General features: G+C 40.0%; 1 protein-coding gene across 3 annotated transcripts in view; it reads right to left on the reverse strand.

The window, feature by feature from the left end:
- The window catches only part of LOC125456751 (bromodomain and WD repeat-containing protein 3-like), a 180,380-nt gene that overhangs the window by 79,780 nt on the left and 81,742 nt on the right, over positions 1 to 18,858 (reverse strand). For all 3 annotated transcript variants that reach the window (XM_048540134.2, XM_048540133.2, XM_059650165.1), the window contains 4 exons: positions 18,241 to 18,423; positions 12,361 to 12,544; positions 10,827 to 10,920; positions 3,544 to 3,687 (listed from right to left, as the gene is read on the reverse strand). In XM_048540134.2, the coding sequence (XP_048396091.1) occupies positions 3,544 to 3,687; positions 10,827 to 10,920; positions 12,361 to 12,544; positions 18,241 to 18,423 (605 nt within the window). The remainder of the gene's footprint in view (positions 1 to 3,543; positions 3,688 to 10,826; positions 10,921 to 12,360; positions 12,545 to 18,240; positions 18,424 to 18,858) is intronic.

Here is an 18,858-nt window from a genome sequence, read left to right on the forward strand (position 1 = left end):
CAATCTCCTCCCTGGCTTCCCAGAGGATCCGAGGATAAATCCCATTCGGCCCAGGGGACTTATCTATCTACACCTTCTGAAGGATTTATAATACCTCTTCCTTCTGAACCTCAATCCCACCTAGTCTACTAGCCTGTATCTCAGTATTCTCCTCGACGACATTGTCATTTTCTAGAGTGAATACTGTTGCAAAATATTCATTTAGCGCTTCCCCTATCTCATCTGACTCCACACACAACTTACCACTACTATCCTTGATTGGGCCTGATCTTACTTTCGTCATTCTTTTATTCCTTAAATACCTATAGAAAGCCTTAGGGTTTACCCTGATCCTTCCGCCAACAACTTCTCATGTCTACTCCTGGCTCTTCTGAGCTCTCTCTTTAGGTCTTTCCTGGCTACCTTGTAGCCCTCAAGTGCCCTAACTGAGCCTTCACATCTCATCCCAACATAAGCCTTCTTCTTCCTCTTGACCAGAGATTCCACCTCCTTCGTAAACCACGGCTCCCGCGCTCTACAGCTTCCTCCCTGCCTGACAGCTACATACTTATCTAGGACACACAGGAGCTTTTCCTTGAATAAGCTCCACATTTCTAATGTGCCCATCCCCTGCAGTTTCCTTCCCCATTCTACACTCCCTAAATCTTGCCTAATCTCATCGTAGTTGCCTTTCCCCCAGCAATAACTCTTGCCCAGTGGTATACACCTATCCCTTTCCATCACTAAAGTAAACATAACAGAATTGTGATCGCTATCACCAAAGTGCTCACCTACTTCCAAATCTAACACCTGGCCAGGCTCATTACCCAGTACCAAATCAAATGTGGCTTCACCCATTGTTGGCCTATCTACATACTGTGTCAGGAAGCTCTCCTGCACACACTGGACAAAAACTGACCAAACGAAGTACTCAAACTATAGTGTTCCCAGTCAATATTTGGAAAGTTGAAGACCCCCATGACAACTACCCTGTCTCTCTCACTCCTATCGAGAATCATCTTTGCTATCCTTTCCTCTACATCTCTGGAACTATTCGGAGGCTTATAGAAAACTCCCAACAGGGTGACCTCTCCTTCCTGTTTCTAACCTCAGCCCATACTACCTCAGTTGACGAGTCCCCAAACATCCTTTCTGCAACTGTAATGCTGTCCTTGACCAACACTGCCACACCTCCACCCCTTTTATCATCTTCTCTGTTCTTACTGAAATATCTAAATCCCAGAACCTGCAACAACCATTCGAGTCCCTGCTGTATCCATGTCTCCGAAATGGCTACAACATCGAAGTCCCAGGTACTAACCCATGCTGTAAGTTCACCCACCTTATTCCGGACGCTCCTGACATTGAAGTAGACACACTTCAAACCAACTTCTTGCTTGCCGGTGCCATCTTGCTTCCCTGAAACTTTATTTCGGACCACCCGACTCTCAACCTTTTCTATACGTTACGCTAAACATGCATCAAACCTTGGTTATACCACAAGGAGTTCTGGCTACCATATTATAAAAATGATATCGAGGCACTAGGAGAGTGCAGAGCTTTACAAGAATGACAGCAGAAATATTCTTGACAGCAAAGTGTGAAAAGATTAGGTTTTTCAGAAGTCTGTGTGCTGATCCAAATGAGGTAATTAAAATTGTACAAGATTTTGATTAAGTGTTTGCAGATAGAGTGCTTCCTGAGGGGGAACAATTTAACCAAAGAGGTCAACAAATAAGACAGTCACCATGAAATGCAATAGATCATTCAGAAAAATACTTTAGCTGATGAATCTTGGGAACACAATGTCTTCTTGCAGCAAGTGATGAAGCAAATACTACAGATACACTTAAGGAAACAAATTAAGGAGAAGCAAGTAGGGGGTGACCGCGATAACATTAGATAAGAAAAGAAAAGGGGCAGGCTCAAGTAGAACATAAATGACAGCAGAGACAGGTTCGGTTAAATGGTGTATTTGGCCTTCTTTCACTCACTGCCAAATATCCACAAACAGCAGCATATTTTAGGTCTGCTTTCTTCTGTCTCAATACATAGCTTTGTTACTAATACAATCAACTTGTATGTTACAAACACAGAAAATAGAAGTAGGACATTCGGCCCTACTAGCAAATAATTCAGTATTCTCATTTTCTCCCCACACCCTTTGATCACGTTAGCCCTAAGAAATACAGCTATCGCTCTCTTGAAAACATTCAATGTTTAGACATAAACAGCTTTCTGTGGCAGCGAATTCCACTGCCTTACTGAAAAACGTTTTCCACACCTCAGTGCTGAATGGTCCAACCTATACCCTTAGACAGTGACCCCTGATCAACAGGAACGTCCCTCCTATGTTTACCCTGTCTAGTCCTGTTAGATTTTTATAGGTTTCTAGGAGGCGCCCTCACTGATTGCAATTGATGTACTAGGACAGCTAGGTCTTGCTACAACTTTCTCAATCTGCCATCCCAAAGTGGGTAACCTTACATTGATCCGCATTATATTTCATGTTAAGTCAGAGTTAATTTGGCAGGGAGCACGGCAGGCCAGGCAGCTTCAGGGGAACAGGAGAGTCGACACTTCCGCCTAGACCCCTCTTCAAGACTGTCCTGATATTGGCTCTCCTGCTCCCCTGAAGTTGCCTAGCCTGCCATGTTCCTCCAACTCCACACTATATTGACTTGGAGGCATTATTTGTATCCTTTGTGAAAAAAGCAACCAAAAAATGCTTTTAAGTTGATGTGTTTTCTCATTGTTCCCTATTATAACCTCCTGGGTCTGATGGTAAAAGACGTAACATTTGTCTTAACTAATCTTTTTCTCTTCATACAGTTTTAGAGAATTTTACAATCAGATTGTATGTTCCCTGCAAGCTTACTCTCCTACTCAGTTTTTCCTCTTAATCAATCATACTGTTCTCCTTTGCTGAAATCTAAACTGCACGCAATCTTTAGGCTTGCTGCTTTCTTTAGCCAATTTGTATGCCCATCCTTAGATCTGATACCATCCCTAACAATCCTTGCTTGCCATGGTTGGACCAACTTTCCAGTTTTATTTTTGTGCCACAGGAACAAGAAACAAGGGCAGGCTACTTAGCCCTTCGAGCCTGCTCCACCATTCACTCAGGTCATGGCTCATCCAATTTTAACCTCCACTCCATAATCCTGCATTATCCCTGATAATCTTTCCTCCCAGGAATCAAGAATTTACTTCTGTCTTAAAAATACTTAAAGCTTCTGCATCCACAGCCTTTTGAGGCAGGGAATTCCAAAGACTCTCAACCTTCGAAGGAAAAAAACGTTTCCTCGTCACAAATATTTCGCATTCTATACGATAAATTACAATGCAAACTGTTTTTGACAAGTCAAGTATGCATTCAAATATATGTTACTTTGCATTCAACAGTATTTTAGAAATTTTGCTTTATGATCAATCTTCTATCTTTTCCTGAATCTTAAAAGTAGCCTTCTCGAATTTAGTACAATCAAATTTTGCAATAACTTAAAAAATAAACTGCTGTATTATGTGAAATCAGGGATGCAAAGTATGACTTGTATTACGAACCTCTTCAGAACTAACTTCCTCTGCTTCTTCATGGAAAAATTGAGCTAGTTCCTCCACAGCAGCACGCGTTCTATACTTGTGTTGCTCACGACGCTGTGCCCTCATTTTTCTTTTGGTGTGTTCCCACGACTCCAAGGAGTCATTCTAAAATGAGAATACCAAAACAAGGAATTCTTTTCAATCAAAAATCAAACTATTTTTTGAAAGATATGATTTCCAGATCAAAATCAAAATAAAGGGTCACCTACGAGGTATAGTAAAACTCCTTTTAAAATTAGCATGATACATCAGGAATTTAGGTATAGGAACAGTCCATTTGGGCCTTTGAGTCTGCTCCACCATTCAATAAAATCATGACCAAAATGGTTTTGGTCTCAGCTCCACTTTTGTCAGCATCTCTCAACTCTAAAACCACTGTCTACCAAAAAAATCTATCAAACTCAGCCTTGAGTAAGAATAAAAGAATAAGATTAAGATTATTGGATCAGTGACAAATCAGCACATCAAGGGAAAGGTCAGATAAAGATTAGAGAACAGAACAGAAACAAATAGAGGTAAAGAATTAGAAAAATGAGCAGGACAGACCTGAACTGTGCCAAAATGTTGTCAGGCTGCACAGTGCTTGCAGTACCCAATGCTTTTAGCCATTCCCTTATATCATATGGAGTGAACAAAATCGGTGATGGCTGACATTTAGGAGCACGTTCAGAGGCCAAGATCGATTGTCAACTTTTGATTACAAAGTGTTTGAGCCAGATGCTCTTCACTCATGGACGGAGCTCCACCATAATCAACAATAGGGATAGTTGTAGAGTCTTCTCTTCCTGTGAGTCGTTTAATTGTCTACCATCTTGCATGATTTGATTTAGCACGAAAGGACAGCATATACGATCTGTTGGTTGTTTTCAATTGTTAATTATGAGTGATAGCATGCTGCTTGAGGTTGGTTGGCTCGCTGAGCTGGTTTGTTGTTCCAGAGATGTTTCATTACCGTGCTTGGCAACAGCCTCAGTGAAGCCTCTGATGAAGCAGAGTGTTTTCCCGCCTGGTTTTTAAACTCTGGGGTCCGTTGCAATGGGTTGCCTCACTTCTGGGTTTCCTCTGCAGTGGAATGCCAACCAATCTCAACACCCACGACCCGAGCTACAGATCTACTCCAAAACCTTAGCATACTGCTTAGTATGCATGAAGTGTTGCGTTTCAGCTTCATTTTTAGATATGCCTGATACTCCTGGCATAATGGTTGATCTCCTGGATTGATAGGAATGGCAAGGTGGAAATTACGGTGAGCCTTGAAGTTACAGATTGTGTTTGAATACACTTCTGCCATTGCTGATGCCCCACAGCATCTCATGGATGCCCAGCTACGAGATTTATTTGAAACCTATCCCACTCAGCATGCGTTTATGCCTCATGACACAATGGAGGGCATCCTCAAATGTAAAGGCAGCACTTCAGCTTAAGGTTTGCACTACAGCCATTCCTACTGGTACTGTCACAAACATCTAAACCAGGCAGACTGCTGTGGCCAAAGTCATGCACATTTCTTCCTCTTGTTCACTCTGTCACAAGCCCAATCTAGAAGTTGTGTCCTTTAGAGCTCTGCCAACAAGGTCAACAATGGTGTCACCATGCCACTCTTGATGATGGAAAATGAAGCCTACTATCAAAAGTGTATTATGTGCTCTCATCATCCTCAATGTATCCTCCAAGATGATCAACAGGTGAGAGAACGGATTCACCTGCTGGGAATGGGGATTGGGTTGGGGGTAGATATTATTCAGGAGAAGGTTACCTTGCCCACTTTTTACTTAATACTATGAGAGGTCATGAGATCTGGAGTTAATGTCGAGGACTTCCAGGACAACAACTCCCTGACTGTTGCTACTATGCCACAGCCATTCGGTAGTTCTGACTTGTCTGTGGGACAGGGCAAACTGAACACTAATCATAGCTTACAAGGTTGGACTGTCGCCCAACTAGTGTGAGGGATAGCTCTTCCAATTTTGGTACAGGTCCACAGGAACAGTTTGCACAGTCAATAGGGCTGCATGTGGTATGATTGTTTTCAGTGCCTTGATCAATGCAGCAGACTTTTGTAAAGGTTATATATAAATGAGTGGCTTGCAACATTATTTCAATGAGCATTTAAGTGCCAAACATATAGCTATGGCTCTGGAGTCACATATAGATCAGACCAGGCAAGGAAGGGTAGCAAGAGTTTCCTTCTCTAAACAACAGTGATGAACTTCATAGGTTTTAGTAACAATAGTCACCATTAGGCTAGATTTCAGTTCCAGGTTTTTCATTAATTGAGTTCAAATTTCACCATGCTGAGATTCAAACTCATGTCACCTGACCAATAGACTCAAACATGTGGATAACTAGAACAGTAACAATAACACTACACCACTATCTCTCCCTTGAACACTGCTAATAGGAACCAATCACATCACTCAGTGTGCACATGACACTAAGATAGGAGCAACAATAAGTTCTGTAGATGGAAGTTATAAAATCATAAAAACAAACTAGTGCAGATGCTGGAAAATATCAGTAGGTCTGGCAGCATTTGTAGAGAGAGAAACAGAATTAACAAAGTCTGATATGACTCTTAACCCTGTTTTTCTCTCCACAGATGCTATAGGTCTCCTCAGTTTCTCCAGCATTTTCTTTTATTATGGACAGATTGTGTGTGGGGATTTAAAACTGACAGATGATAGTCACTGCAAGTATGAGGTGATCCACTTCAGCTGCAACAAAGACATCAGAATATTTTCTGAACAACACCTTAACAGAGATTTTAACATAAAAAAGGTACATCTTGTCAAGCTTTTCATCTTGGACTCACCAGGACCTTCCGCAAGAATACAAATTTAAAGGAGAATTGCATTTTATACAGTTTGAAAAGTGCATTGATTGCTTAGCCAATGGAGTTTTGATTAGTAGAGACATTATCATGGATACTTTGATGACTGACAGCGAATTGTCAACCTTTGCTTAAATTTAAACCAGGCAGATTGATTGCTTTGGTCAGGCATTGCTCTGAGGAATGAATGGAGAATGGCCATTTTAATTTGAAACAGGTACAAAATGTATATATGTTCTTTCTGCCTGCAAAACAAGGCTGTGTGTACTATTATATGCAGCCTGAACCAAGTGCAAGGATATCATGAACAAAAACAAAGTTGCTGGAAAAGATCAGCAGGTCTGGCAGCATCTGTGGAGGTAAAAAAACAGTTGACATTTTGGGCCCGGTGACTCTTCCTTGGAAACGGATACCACATTGCAAGCTTGACTGGCAATCCTAAATCAGTTGCCAGCATCATTTTTAGCACATTTGGAAATAATTGGCAAATGCTACCCAATCACAGAATCACATTTAGTGTGGGAAAGCATGTTCCGAGTTTTAGAGGCACAGGCTAGTTGGGTACAGCAAGTATTGTACCTTCCTGCAAACAGCCCAAGTAAAATGCTTTGACATGTAGGCCAACATACCTAGCATCAGGCCTGCACTTAAATTTATATACTACATTACTTAATGCATGATAAACAGATCACTGTTTTGTCTTGACAGCAACATCCAATCATATCGCTACTGCAAAATAAGAGCATGAAAGTTACCTTCAACTATTTCTCAATATTTCTGAGACACTTCATCTTTTCAAGGTAATGAGGTACACTGGATTATTTTACTTGCCTTAGGCCTATTCATGGGTTTATGCAAACTGAAGCAAGAAATGGGTCAGATCAAGATGGCCATTACTTCACAAGACAGCTTTGAATTCAATGACTCTATGTGCTGTACTTTAGCAATATCTTAAAATAGGAGACAATCGTTCTCTGATTCAATAATTAGGGCAATGTCGTGAACAAAGTTAACTGGCAGCAAAAGTAGTTGAGTTACACGAGGAAATGAGATAGAGGGGGCAGATGACCAAAGACTTAGATAAAAAGTAGGTTTAAGAGTCCATATTCAGAGAACAGAATCAGGGAGGGAGGGAGATGTAATTCCAGAGCTTAGCTATTTGGCAGGTGAACACAATGTGACTCATGCATCTTGGTGAATCCTCTGCAACCATTTTGGTGCGATCACATTACTCCTGTAACGAGGCAACCAGGAATGCACAGTACTTTAGCCATCGTCTCACTAACGTTCTACATAATGCTAATATGACTTCCATGTTTTTATAATCTGTGTCTCGATTGATAAAGGCCTTTTTACCACCCTAGTAACATGCCCATCTGCCTTCTAACATCAATGAACAACCATGTCAAGGTCCCTTCATTTCGCAGAACACGCCACTCACTGAATACTTTGTCAAATTACTCCTTCCAAACTGTATCACTTCACACATTTCAGAGCTAAATTCCACCTTCCACATACCTGTCCATTCTAAGACATTCAACCTTACCATTAACCACCTGATCAATCTGTCGTTCTCAAACTTAATAATTCATACTGCCTCCCACACAGAGGTCAATGTTATTTACAGAAATGGCGAATAAAGAGGGACCCAGCAAGATCAGTTTGGTACTGCAGTCACTAAAGCAGCCTTCAGTCATCACTTTCTGTCTCCAACAACTAAGCCAATTTTCAATCCACTTTACCCTGTATCCCACGTAGGTTTTCCTTCTTGTACAGTCTCCTAAGTGGGATACTGTCAAAGGCTTTGCTTAAATCCATACATCAACTGCAGTACCATCATCTTCACATCTGATCACATTCACAAAAATTTCAAGTTAAATTTCATACGCAGGACCTCCCTCTGACAAATCCACGCCTACTATCCCTGATCAAGCCTTACCTCTCTCAAGTGGAGATTGACGTTCTCCTTCAGAATTTTCTTCCATAGTTTCTTTACCACTGACTTGAAACTCATTGATCTGTAGTTCTCTGGCTTATGTCTACAACCCTTCTTAATTTTTTTTTCTTTATTCATTCAAGGGATGAGGATGTCACTAGCCAGGAAGCATTTTTTGCCCATTCCAAAATAGCCAGGGGGCAATCCAGAGTCAACCGCATTACTGTTGATCTGGAGTCAGATGCAGGCCAGACTAGGTAAGGATGGCAGTTTCCTTCCCTAAAGCACATAAGTGAACCAGATGGATTTTTCCCAATAATCGACAATGGATTTATGGTCATTATTAGAATCTTAATTCCTGACATTTATTGAATTCAAATTCCACAATCTGCCATGACGGGATTCGAACTAGGGTCCCCAGAACATTATCTGGGTCTCTGGATTAACAGTCCAGTGATAATACCACTAGGCCATCACCTTGGAACGATATTAGCTGTGCTCTTCTACTCTGGCATCTGACACGCAGCCAGCGAGGAATTAAGATTTTGGTCAGTGCCCCTGTAATCTCCTCACTCCCACAACAGTCTAGGACACTTTATCCAAATCTGGAGAATTGTCCGCTTAAGTCTGCCAATACTTCCAATACCTGTCCTACTTTATGTCAACTTATACAAGCACCTCGCAGTCTCTCCCCTGGGGTCATTACCTTCAACTTCTTCCTCTTGGGTGAAGTTGAATGTAAGGTATTGGTTCAACACTCTACTAATGTCCTCTGGTTCCATTCACGGACTGCTCCCTTGCTCCCTACTCTTTCCTTGGTTATCGTCATCCCATTGACATACTTCGAGAATATCTTGGGATTTTCCCTACTTTTACCAGCCAGAGCATTGTCATACCTCTTCTTTGCTTTCCTAATTGCTTTCTTAAGCTCCGCCTTGCACTAATGTCTCCACTAATTTGCTTCCCTTGCACCTGCTGAAAGTTTCTCTCTTCCTCTTCATTAGGTTAGACTGAAGTAAGTACAGGCAAATCACTGCTTCACCTGGAAGGCATGTCTGGGACCTTGAATGGTGAGGAGGGAGAGGTAAATGGTCAGGTGTCACACCTTCTATGATTGCATGGGATGATGTTGTGGGGGTGAGAGGTGGTGTTGGGAATGGTGGAAAACAGATCAGAGTGGACCAGATGGAATGCTGCCGGGGAATGGGGGGATTGTGATGTGGAGAAGGTGGCAGGAGGGAGATATGTGCCTATAGTGACATCCTGTTGGAAGTGACAGAAATGGCAGCTTACAATGCAGAGGCTGGTGGGGTGGTAAATGAGGAGCAGGAGAATGCTATCACTGCTATAGGAAGGAAGGGAAGGGGCGAGGGTAGAAATGTGAAAGATGGATCAAACACAGCTAAGAGCTCTGTCGACGATGGTAGTGGGAAATTCTTGGTGGAGGAAAAAGGTGGACATTTTTGAGGCCCTCTATGGAAGGTGACATCATCAGAATAGAAGTGACAGGTGGAGAAACTGGAACAACAGAATGAAGTCCTCGCTCCTCACCCCTAATTTTCTCAACTTAAGTCTTTATAATAAATACCATGTTTTCCTACCAGCTAACTGTTCCGAAGAGCCACCAGACTTGAAATTCTGTTTTCTTCCCACAGGTAATGCCAGACCTGGTGAGTTTCACTAGCGACTTCTGCTTTTGTTTCAGTTCTCCAGCATTTCCAGCTGTAGGGAATCTAATCTGCACTTGTTTTATTTTAGGTTGGGCCTTAATTCTTTAGAATTCAGAGGCAGGAGAGGTGATCTTAAATGAAATATACAAGATTTTGAGAAGACTTTACAGGGTAAATGTTGTGATGATGTTTTCGCTAAGCGAGAGTCAGTAGATATTGTTAGAGAATAGCAGACATTTACCTAAAACTGGACTTGTGAAGGAATTTCTTCTGAGGCTAATGAAGTTTTAGAAGCTAGATTAAAGTATTTAAAGAGGAGATGGATTGTTGAAAAATCAAGGAATTAAGGACAATGAGGAGCTGGCACGAAAGAGGCCTGGGGCAAATGAACACTATTTTACCAAGGGGGCGGCAGGGCGAGGGCATCAGGTTTGAGGAGATAAATGATCCACCTGTATTTCTGATATTCTTATGTCGTATTTGCCTAACTTTCCGTTCTTTGTCAGTGTCATATGACTGAATATATGGATTAAATGTCAAGGACGCTAACAATGCTAGAACCTTATGAGCACACCTACAGATTTGGGATTGGAGAAGATTACAGACATACGAAGAGTCGAAACGATGAAAGAATTTGAAAATGATTAAGGTTTAAAATCAAGCTGCTGTTTAACTCAGTGTCAGTCAGCATACAAGTGGTTACGTGAGCACTTGATGGGATCAAGTGATTAGACCCCTGGATGAAAGGAGCTCAGAGGCGGCAAATAAATAAAACAACCTAGTTGTTAACACCAGTGAAATCACCCACCTTTTGTGTAATATGTACTGGTCGTCTTTTCTTCTCTCTTGTATACAAGGCAATTTCCTCTTCGCTTTTAGCAATCCTAAAATCTTCCTGCATCCTGAATAAAAGGAACAAAAATGTGATCTGCAGTGAAAAATAAAAGAAAATTCCATAACAACTCCATCCTAGTACGAGGGCGGAAAGACAGAGTGAGAATGAGCATTAGAACCAGAGCGTGAAACAAAATACACCTTGCATTTATGCACCACATCACATGATTACATATAATCCCAAAGTCAGTTGCAACCAATGAAGGACTTCAGACTGCATTCCAGGAAACGAGGCAGACAAAAAACACTCCAATACTCCAGTCTTTTGGCACTTCCTGTAAGTTTTAGGGAAGACAAAGATTGTGGCCTCTGCACCTGCAACTTACACACTAACTTCAGAATCTTTGTATTCATCTCTTCCGGTCCTGCTGCACTGTCAACTTTGCACCAAAGGTCTATCAAAAAATCTGCCCCATCATTTTTGTGTCTATCCAGTTCTCCACTGTCATTATGGCCTGGATAGCATCACTGTCTTTGGTGAAAACAGAGGTACAGTACACATTTAACACCTCAACCTCTTGCCTCCAGGTGTGCATCACCTTTCTGGACCCAAACTGGCCGTACTCCTTTTACCACACTTTTACTGTTTATTTGGCCATAAAGACCTTGCAACACCTCTATGTTGGTTACGAGTCTTTCCTCAATTTCTGTTTCTCTTAACTTGCTCTTCATTTGCTCTTGCATCTCCTTGCTAAACCTTTGCTATTCCTTTTGGTACCCAACGTTATTTTCTACTGGCCACTTGTCTTAAGCACACTTCTGCATTATCTTAATTTCTCTCCTTTATCATAAAGGAATCTCAGGATTTTTGTTCTACTTTTCACATTTGAAGGATTATACCTGGGCATACCTGAATGATCTCCTCTTTAAAAGCAGTCCATTGTTCAATTTATGTGACAATGAGGATCCAACATTAAATTTATCACATGCAGACAGACTCAAAACCATTCTTTAATACATTCTAACAGTCTTAAATGATGAAGTCAGGTAAGTTCAGTCTTCAGTTGATGGCTACACATAGCTCCAAAATTATTTTTATGAATAAACACAATTAACATTCAACAGGAAATAACACTGTAAAAACCAAAAGAACTGTAGTTGCTGTAAATCAGAAACAAAAACACATATTGCTGGGAAAGGTCAGGAGGTCCGGCAGCATCTGCGGAGAGAAATCAGAGTTAACGTTTCAGATCAAGTTCCTCAGAACTGAGAAACTGCTCTTTCAGCAATTTCTATTTTTGTTTCTAATAATAAACCAGGATACAGTGTATGTAGGCAGAAGAGGTGGAACAAGTCAAACTGAAGCCACAAGGAAACCTTTAAGGCAGGCCTAACTTCACTTTACTTCTTCCTGCCAATGGAGAGGACAACTCACTATTACACTTGACTAAGAAATGAGGAAAATCATATTAAATAATCAGTTTCAGATTTTTGCTGTACGACCATACCTGTTCACACTTGGTTGTATTTCTGGTACTACCACTCTTCGCTTCCAGGCCATGATGTCACCTTCTGTGGCTATTTGGCTACGGGGAGCATTGTGATGCATCTGACGAACACCTTCAATCTGTCCACTACGGCGCAGTCCCACATTTGGTGGTGACAAAATGTCAGAGCTGGGGTTCCTTAAAACTTAAAGCAGAACAAAACATTGAAGTTGAGCAAGACAAAGAATCTTTAGCATCTTAAATTATCCAATTTTGATGGCTTACCACGTGACATATACCGTTACTCTTTCAATATCTGCACTTTTACTACTCAGTTGGTTGAAATTGTGTCAGAATATAAAGTAGAATCTGTAAATATACACTTCAAAGTTGAATAATGCAATCTACCCTCTAGTTTCTTTTCAGTAAATACTTTCCTGAAATTGTGTAGCCTATTCATCTTTTCCATAAAAATTAGGATTAGAGAAATCTTATCTGTTAATTTTTTTGAGAAATAGCTGCAGATAGAGGTGGGATTTCAAGGAAAAGTGTAGTGGCCTAGTTAATTTGCTAATGAAAGGCATCAGATATATTATAACAAATTCTACAAAACTCAGACAGTCAGATAAATCTACTTAGAAAAGAACAGTTAACATTTCAGGTCAATAATGTTTTATCAGAACTCAACACTTAGCTTGTTTTAATAACTGCACAAGCACTAAGGAGAGACAGTGTGCGCGCTAGAAAATCACTAGAGTGTTGAAACTCAGCATGTCTGGCAGAAACCATGGATGGAGAAATTGTGTTAATATTTTGAGTCTGATGTGATTCAACTTCAAAGGATCCATTTTCAGACTTCCACAACTTCATTTACACCCATTTTACATGTTTATTTCTTTCACCCTAATGAGCAGCCTGTGTTTTGCACTGGGCCTCCATATCATCTGTTGTTGTGGTATTTCCTCGACCTGTTTCAAAAAACACCATGTTCCAACCCCTTTCAGTTCTGAAGAAGTCATCTGAACTTAAATGATAACTGTTTCTCACTCCACACCAGCTGGTAGATCTGCAGAGCTTCTCCAGCATTCTCTTTTTGTATTTCAGAAGCCCAAGCTAAAGTTCTGGGGGCATTGATTCAAACCTCTTAACTACAGCTGGTGGAATTTAAACTTGATTAATAAATCAGAAATCAAAAGGTCCCTTCAATAATCATGACCATGACATGTGTTATTGATTGTTGTACAAACACCTTTCAAAAATTTGCCATCTTTATTTGGTCCAGGTTATAAGTCATTCCAACCAAAAACAATGCAGCTGGCTCTCAAATTCCCTCTGAAATAGCTTAGAATTCCACTCAGTTCAATGATAAGTATGGATAGGTAACAAACTATGTCTCTGCCAGAGACATCCAAATCACATGAAGAAAAAAGCAAAATGCCAAGGACACTAGATATCATAAACAGAACAAGTGCTGGAAAAACTCAGCCATTCTGACAGCTTGTGGAAAGAGAAACAGGGCTCATGTTCTCAGTCCAATGTCTCTTCTTCAGAACCTGAAGTAGGTTCAGCTCGTTGAGCTCTTCTGACAGAACAGTCAGCGGATTCAAAAAGGTTAACTGTTTCTCTCTCTGACCTGCTGAATTTCTCCAATGCTATTTCAATTCAATGAGAAAACACATTATACTTGGTTTTCTGGCTCCCTGCATTTGGCAGAGGTTACAGCAAAGAAAGACAGTTTTTTTGAAAAAAGATACAAGACCAAAACAGGAAATTAGCTATAACTAGGTCTGTAAGTAGAACATTTTATTGAAATAGAAAGCTATGCAAGTTGCTGTACATTGAGGAGAATGAAGTGTAAACATTCATTTAATAATACCAATTGGTGCAGGCAAGTTCAACATGTTGATTATTACATAATATTATGTGAAATCAAGGTACGCTGATTGAGGTAAATCAATGTGAACACAACTGGTGCTCAGTTCAATCACTCCTGTACAGTCAAGCAAATTATATCTTTATGTCCATCATTCGGTATATTGGCCATTCAGTCCATTAACCATCTATCGCTCAATACAATCACAACCAATCATGTCATTGCCCTTATTCTAGACTATTCCCTTATTTCTCTACATTATTGGTAGTTAGAAATGTGTCAACCTTGACTTTAAATATACTCAAAGCGGAGTTTCCTGTTGACTGGAGAAAGCTAGAGCTTCACAACCCTCTCAGTAAAAACTCTTTAGTTATCAGTCCAAAGTGGCTCCCCCCTTATTTTGAATTTCTCTTCCCAGACTCCATGACCGGGGGGGGGGCTACCTTATAAAATACTTAAAGGCATAGTAAATGCAGGTATGTTTCAATTAGATTGTCAGATATGGAATTCAAAAGCAGAGATGTATTATTGTGGGTGTATAAGGATCTGGTCAGACAGCATTTGGAATATTGTGATCAGTTATTTAAGACAGAGATAGATAGGTTCTTGATTATTAAGAGGATCAAGAGTTATGGGGAGAAGGCAGGAGAACGGCATTGTGAAACATATCTGCAATGACTGAATAGCAGAACAGACTCGATCAGCCAAACAGCCTAATTCTGCTCCCACCTCTTATGGTCTTACCTCTCAATCTTCAAACCTCAAAAAAATACAGGGCTTGTTGCCTGATCTCTCCCCAAAGGGCAGACCCACTATTTTGACAACAACTATGGTGAAGCTTAGTTGCTTTAATTCTGTGGAAATAATATCCCGTCTGAGGTAAGGAGACTAAAACGGCACACAACACTCCAGATACAGTAAAACCCTAATTCTAAACAATTGAAGAAAATCCTACAGTTCCTTATTGTCCCTAATCCCTTAGATCTCTGTTTTGGATGATTTCTTGCATAATCTCCATCATAAATATCATATTTCTCTAGTCCGTACCAACTCTGTCTGGCATGGATTCTCATCTGTCCTAGTCTAAAGTTTCCTTTACATGTACTTGAAGCTCTTACAGCCCATTTTGTTATTTTGCTAGTTTACAGTCATATTTTATTTGCCCTTCCTTTATCAGATCCTTGGTACACCTTTGCATGTTTCCAAAAGCCTGCTGATCCTCAAGTACACAACTATTTCTGGCAACTGTATAGACTCTTTTTTAACCCCTTTTCATCTCAGGCAATCATTAACTTCCTTTGTTTGGCACAGTTGGCTGACATTTTTGGGGTTTGTGGGCTTCGAAGAAATGTAAAATTGCTGTAAACAGAGAGAATTATTTAAAGCAACAAAAACAAAGTTGCTGGAAAAGCTCAGCAAGTCTGGCAGCATCTGTGAAGAAGAAAACAGAGTTAACGTTTTAGGTCATGACCCTTCCTGAGAACTCAAAATGGTAACACTGATTTTCTCCTTCACAGATGCTGCCAGACCTGCTGAGCTTTTCCTGAAACTTTGTTTTTGTTCCTGATTTACAGCATTCGCAGTTCTTTTGGTTTTTATTTAAAATTATTTATAGACTATCCATTGCCTCTGTATCTTCATACTTTTGATGTATTTTGCCAATCAACCTCAGCTAATTTGAACACATTCCTTCAAAATTTTGTTTGTTCAAATTTAACATTTTAGCTTCAGAATGAATAACACCATTTGCAAACGAATAGTAAAATTTTATCATGCTATGGTCACTCATTCCAAAAGGTTTTTTTTAAACAAGGTTAGTCCTTTTTGGTTTATAATCCTAGATCTCAAACAGCTTGTTCTGTAGTTAGTACCTCAACATGTCAATCTAGAAAATCATCCCGAACACACTTTACAGTGTTAGTGTTCAACAGTGGACAATGAAGTCAACTACAAATACAACCAATGCTTTTCTATCCACCAATTAATACAATGACTCACATTACCACTACTGTTTGAAGTTGTGTCTTTGTCCTACAGAGGAATTTACAAAATGGTTTAAGTAGAATACTGCATGAAGTGTCCTATCTGAATTCTACCCCTCACTTCTTTTTAAAATCTCAACTATGACCTGGTTTGGGGCCACATTCGAAACGAAACCTAACCTTTAATAGGCAGAACTTTACCACATTATTTCATTTTTCTTACAAAATTATCAAGCTACAAACTTGGTTTGCTTCATTCTGTATTGTTCTATATACAATAAAGTAAATTTGAGAACACTAAAATTAATGAATTAATATTTTATGCACTCAGGTATTTCATTTGTTATTGCTGCAAGACTGTAAGGACCATACGTAAATATAACTTCTGGATAAATTTCCTTTGTTGCAAATAATACTACATGTAATACTCAGAGGTAATATTTTCTATTTTCATTTATCCTCTTTATCGTGCAAGACTCAGTCTGTTGTTCTGGTTGCCTTCTTTTTGCAGTAGGATACTGTGAGATCCACTGTAGGTTCTTCCAATAGCTTCAAACTAGGCAAAACCTTCCGATGTTCTCATGAGCTTCAAACTCAGGTTAAGCCTCACCCACTTTGCATGTAGTCAATGAGGTTTACAAGGCAATCTCTGTCATTTATAATGTATAACCTCTCTCAGCAAGCTGCAAACTGCCAGATCCAAGATACAACTAAAAATTTGTCCTAACACACACTCAGACACCAGAAACCTTGACTAAACTCCAACCATGCCGATGATAATATAGCCTGCTTTGGGTATCCTAAAGACTTATTTTGTGTTAATGTAAATACACTGACACTGAAACAAACCATACCACAAAAAAACTACTTAAATGGTAGGATTAGCTTTATTATTGTATTAACACAGCAAAACTAAAAGCACTGAAGCGACAATTTTTAAATAATTTTTTTAGTGTGTCTCTAACCCTGATTATGTATTGTACGTTAAAACACTTATAAAATTATAACCTGTTTTAATAAACAGTACATGAGGCAGATGAGGCACCTGCCTTTGTCAATTGTGGAATAATTTTTCAGAGCACAGAGGTTACGTTACAGCTATACAAAAATTTTGGTTCGGCAACAACAGGAGTATTGTGTGCAATTCTGGTCACCACACACGGCAAGACGGATGTGACTATAATGCAAAAAGTGAAGAGGAGATTCTCCAGGATATTGCCTGGGTTGGAGTATTTCAATTATGAAAAAGATTGGATAGACTCCGGTTCTTTTCTCAAGAGCAGAGTAGGCTGGGGAGGGTCAGGGGTGAGGGTCAACTAATTGAAGTACATAAAAATTATAAGGGGCATGGACAGAAAACACTGTTCCCCTTTGCTGAGAGGTCAATAACAAGGGGACATAATTTTAAGGGCAGGAGGAGGGAGGGATTTAAGGAAACCATTTTTTTCACCTAGGGGGTGATGTGAATCTGGAATGCACTGCCTTGAGAGTAGAAGAGACGGGAAACCTCATAACCTTTTAAAATTATGTAGATGAGGACTTGAAATGTCATAATATTCATGACTATGGGCCAAATGCCAGAATGTGAGATTAATGTAGATGGTTGTAGCTTCGGCACAGATTTGGTGAGCCAAAGAGCTTCTTCCGTGCTGTAAGACTCTGTTCCTAAGCGTTGGTGAAAGATGATTTGTGTAACTTCAAGATTTTTACAATGCACAATTTCTTTTATATTAAACAGGATTAGAAATATATGAAAGTCAATTATGTCTAATGTATTTTAAAACTTTAGACACTTTGAAAGTGGGCATAACAAATAAGAATACAATAAAGTATCATCTCATCACAGCAAGTTACCATTAGGTATGGCATTGTCACATAATTACGGAATGACTTAGCACCATGCTGTTGAGTTGTACAAAACAAAATTGCTCTCCACGTCCAGGTGACTGAACAAATGAAGTATACAAATGTTAACACGTGGTACACTGCAGCTGGCTAATTTCAAACAAAGCTCAAGGAATAATTACTCAAAAACAAAATCAGTACCTCTTGAAGGTGTGCTGATCCTATTGGGGGGATTACTTGCCCCATGTTGTTCAGCTCCCAACCGTTGGTCTTGCTCCTGTTGTAAATTTCGGATTATGCCATCCAGCACACTCACATCCATGTTTTGCTCATCTTGATCATTTGTTTGCTGCCCAATTACTTGTTCCACAACATTACCATCACCTATTAACAGTCCAACATTAAGATGATATTTAAACCAATAGTTTTTCAGAAGGCTGAGACATCACTGAGAAGGGGAAAATGTTGATGCTAGCTATCAGAAAGGGACGTTAGGGTTGAAGATCATCCAAGACATCCTATACAACAGGAGGAGGCATAAACCATATTATCCTTAATATGATATAGTAAGAACTGCTGAAGCTGGAGTCAGAGATAACAGTGTGGAGCTGGAGGAACACAGCAGGCCAGGCAGCATCAGAGGAGCAGGAAAGTTGACGTTTCAGGTCGGGGCCCTTCTTCAGAAATTCTTCAGCTTTCCTGCTCCTCTGATGCTGCCTGGCTTGCTGTGTCCTTCCAGCTCCACACTGTTATCTCTTAATCCTTAATGAGTTGTACAGTGATTACTTGTTCTATCATTTCACCCTTACCTATTTAACC

The sequence above is a fragment of the Stegostoma tigrinum genome, chromosome 12, assembly GCF_030684315.1.
Source record: "Stegostoma tigrinum isolate sSteTig4 chromosome 12, sSteTig4.hap1, whole genome shotgun sequence".
Taxonomy (NCBI): domain Eukaryota; kingdom Metazoa; phylum Chordata; class Chondrichthyes; order Orectolobiformes; family Stegostomatidae; genus Stegostoma; species Stegostoma tigrinum.